This window comes from Cherax quadricarinatus, unplaced genomic scaffold (genome assembly GCF_038502225.1).
Source record: "Cherax quadricarinatus isolate ZL_2023a unplaced genomic scaffold, ASM3850222v1 Contig4825, whole genome shotgun sequence".
Taxonomy (NCBI): domain Eukaryota; kingdom Metazoa; phylum Arthropoda; class Malacostraca; order Decapoda; family Parastacidae; genus Cherax; species Cherax quadricarinatus.
Window position 1 is genome coordinate 23,903 of NW_027199851.1, and position 3,474 is coordinate 27,376.

Here is a 3,474-nt window from a genome sequence, read left to right on the forward strand (position 1 = left end):
ACTGCCCCTCTAACATCCAGCCTGTTACTGGGTTTTGTAACAAGTCAGTATCCTGGTCCAATTAACCATTAGAATTTAGTAAGATTCAATAGTGCTTCAGGATTACAACTGGTAGGCTGCTAACTAAAGAAATTAAAATTTAATAAGTTTATTAATAACAATAAAGTTGTTTAGGCGTAAAATATCAAAGTAAATTAAATTAATCAAAATAATCACTTTTCTCGTGTACAGTAGTATTGTGCTGAAGGCACTTATCACTTCTTTATGGCTTTTAAGTACTGTCTGGTACATGGTTAGCATTTAATAACATAATAGAAATATATACAAGTTTTTTTTTTTTTTTTTTTTTTTTTTTTTTTGTGTGTGTGTGTGTGTGTGTGTGTGTGTGTGTGTGTGTGTGTGTAAGTGCTCTAAGTAGTTCGTTATGTCTCAAGACTAGACTAGACTTAACCAGTGACTGACTGAAAGTCCTCACATAAACTAACTTCTTGACCAACCTGGCAATCAGAACAGCTTGCTTGAACAATAAAGCGACTGATAAGCCGAACATCAGTATAACAAGCAACAGCTGCACAGAATCAGGAACAAGGAGAAAATATAACGACACTAAGTAGGGACCATCTGCAGATCCTCCACAAAAGTCACAAAACTCCCATACTACTGAATCTAAGTTCAGCATTAGAAAATCCCTGACTGTGACAGTACACAGATACCAGTACAAATTAGGTCAGAAGCTACAGCTCAGGACCTGAGTTTTTCAGTGTCTATGTGACACACAACCTCAGTACAATGTCGAAAATCATTAAGTCTAGGCTATGTTCTGTGAACAGAGTTACACAGAACAAACAACAAGAAAGAGACGATCTTCCAACATGGGCCAGCAAGGGAGAGCTAGAGAGGAACGTCTTGTTAGAAGCAACGTCAAACAGACAAGAGCTGGCGCAGGCCAGACCCACTCTCACTCCTGGTGAGGTGTGATCACTCCACCCTTATCACGTGACTCTCCGTGGACTGCTGCTGCCCAGCAACACAGAAGCCAGCAGCGAAACAAGCAGAGTAAAAAATTACAGTAGTTAGACAATGCTGTCAGCTGTTTAACACTCGAACTATGAGCACTGAATATATAAATGTTACATCTTACCTAATAATATAACTAAGTCAAATAATAATGTAAAGCAATATAGTTGCAATTTAGCTAATATCGCAAATAAGCAATATAAAATTTTATGATGAGGTAACATACATTGTGACCCATTCAGGGGTCGCAATACGAGGCACTCCTCACTGGCGAAGCACTCATCTCTGGCGAGGCACTCATCTCTGGCGAAGCACTCATCTCTGGCGAAGCACTTATCACTGGCGAGGTAATCATCATCCTGTGTGGTCATGATTCATGGAGCATTTTCTTCATCCTAGGAATTTCATCCCTTGAACCTTCATCTTTGAAACCCATCTTGCAATCCACTGTATCAAACTTTCCCCAGAATCCTCTTCATCAGTCATATTTTCTTCCAAAATTTTTGACAGAGAATTTATGACGAAGGTTAAATTCGGACGCTGTTTCTCCTCATCCTTCTTCATAAGCTGAGCTAGAGATATTAGGTCCTCTGGACAACCAATATAGGCCAACATTTCACAGGTATGATGGATAATATCACCTAAAGAATAAACATCAAAACTACTTGATGCTTTCCCTGGATAGTGAGACTCAGGAGGGTAGTGGCAACTTCGTTTCCTGTATATTCTTCGATTAGCTCCCAGGCTCTCGGCTAATCCAAAATCGATAATGTTTACAGTAAAATTACGTGGATCATGCTCATTCTGAACCATGACATTATCCATTTTAAGATCTCCATGCAAGACACCCTTGCTGTGAATTTCGTTCAGGCTAATGGTCAACTTAATTAAGGCACGAAGGCATTTGTTGAGAGAACACAGTTCTAAGAAATCATTCAGACGTGAGTTACCCCTACAAGACATCACGAGGATGGTGGGATCAAAGGACATACATAGTGGGATAGGGGCACCACCAGCACCCTCAAGTTACTTAAGAAAGACCGCTTCTTACACAAACTAGAAACTGCATGCCTCGTGAGTAGCCTTCTTGGCACACACAGTTTGGTCTTCAAGGTTAATGCGGTATACAATGGAACTTACTCCACGACCTACCTCCAGCCAGCTATAAGACTTGAAACGGCCTGTAAGTTCCTCGAAGGGAATAATAGAGAATTTGTGACACAACTATGCTGAAGAAACTGATTCTGACAGAACCTTCAGCAGAGACCTGCTGGTCTCCTCATCCACTTGTCTGATTGCCGTCTCGGCCACACAACTGGTGATCTCTTCAGCTACACACCTGGCAACCATTTCAGCTACACGCCTGGTTTCCTCCAACTCAACTTCAAGCCTGGCGGCTTCTACCTCACGATTGGCGGCCTCCAACTCAGCCTCAAGCGTGGCGGCCTCCAACTCAGTCTCAAGCGTGGCGGCCTCCAACTCAGCCTCCAGCTCAGCCTCAAGCCTAGCGGCTTCCACCTCATGATTGGTGGACTTCATCTTAGCCTCAAGCCTGCCGGCTTCCACCTCACGATTGGCGGCCTCCAACTCAGCCTCCAGCTCAGCCTCAAGCCTAGCGGCTTCCACCTCATGATTGGTGGACTCCATCTTAGCCTCACGACTTGAGGCCTCCAGGTCAGCCTCATGCCTGGTGACCTCCAGGTAAGCCTCATGCCTGGTGGCCTCCACGTCAGCCTCACGCCTGGCAGTCTCCAAGTGAGCTGCAAGTCTGGCGGCCTCCAGCTCGGTCCCCCGCATAGCGGCCTCTAGATCAGCCTCACGCCTGGCAGCCTCCAACTCGGCCTCACGCCTGGCGGCCTCCAATTCAACCTCCTGCCTGGCGGCCTCTAGATAAGCCTCATGCCTGGCGGCCTCCAGCTCGGCCTCACACCTGGCAGTCTCCAGCTCGACCTCACGCCTGGCAGTCTCCAGCTCGGCCTCACGCCTGGCGGCCTCAAGCTCGGCCTCACGCCTGGCAGTCTCCAGGTCGGCCTCACGCCTGGCAGTCTCCAGGTCGGCCTCACGCCTGGCAGTCTCCAACTCGGCTTCACGCCTTGCAGTCTCCAACTCAGCTTCACGCCTGGCGGCCTCCAGCTCGGCCTTACGCCTGGCAGCCTCCAGCTCGGCCTCACGCCTGACGGCCTCCAGCTCGGCCTCACGCCTGGCGGCCTCCAGCTTGGCCTCACGCCTGGCAGTCTCTAACTCGGCTTCACGCCTGGCGGCCTCCAGCTTGGCCTTACGCTTGGCGGCCTCCAGCTCGGCCTCACGCCTGGCAGTCTCCAACTCAGCTTCACGCCTGGCGGCCTCCAGCTCGGCCTCACGCTTGGCAGTCTCCAACTCAGCTTGACGCCTGGCGGCCTCCAGCTCGGCCTTACGCCTTGCGGCCTCCAGCTCGGCCTTACGCCTTGCGGCCTCCAG

The 3,474-nt window shown here is 48.5% G+C and overlaps 1 protein-coding gene across 1 annotated transcript; it reads right to left on the reverse strand.

Moving 5' to 3' along the window:
* Positions 1 to 1,067: 1,067 nt before the first annotated feature.
* On the reverse strand, positions 1,068 to 3,471 carry LOC138852189 (uncharacterized abhydrolase domain-containing protein DDB_G0269086-like; the record flags this gene model as incomplete). Its single annotated transcript, XM_070081888.1, has 1 exon — positions 1,068 to 3,471. A coding segment is annotated over one exon (1,230 nt), but the record flags the coding sequence as incomplete, so codon positions are not given.
* Positions 3,472 to 3,474: the final 3 nt, after the last annotated feature.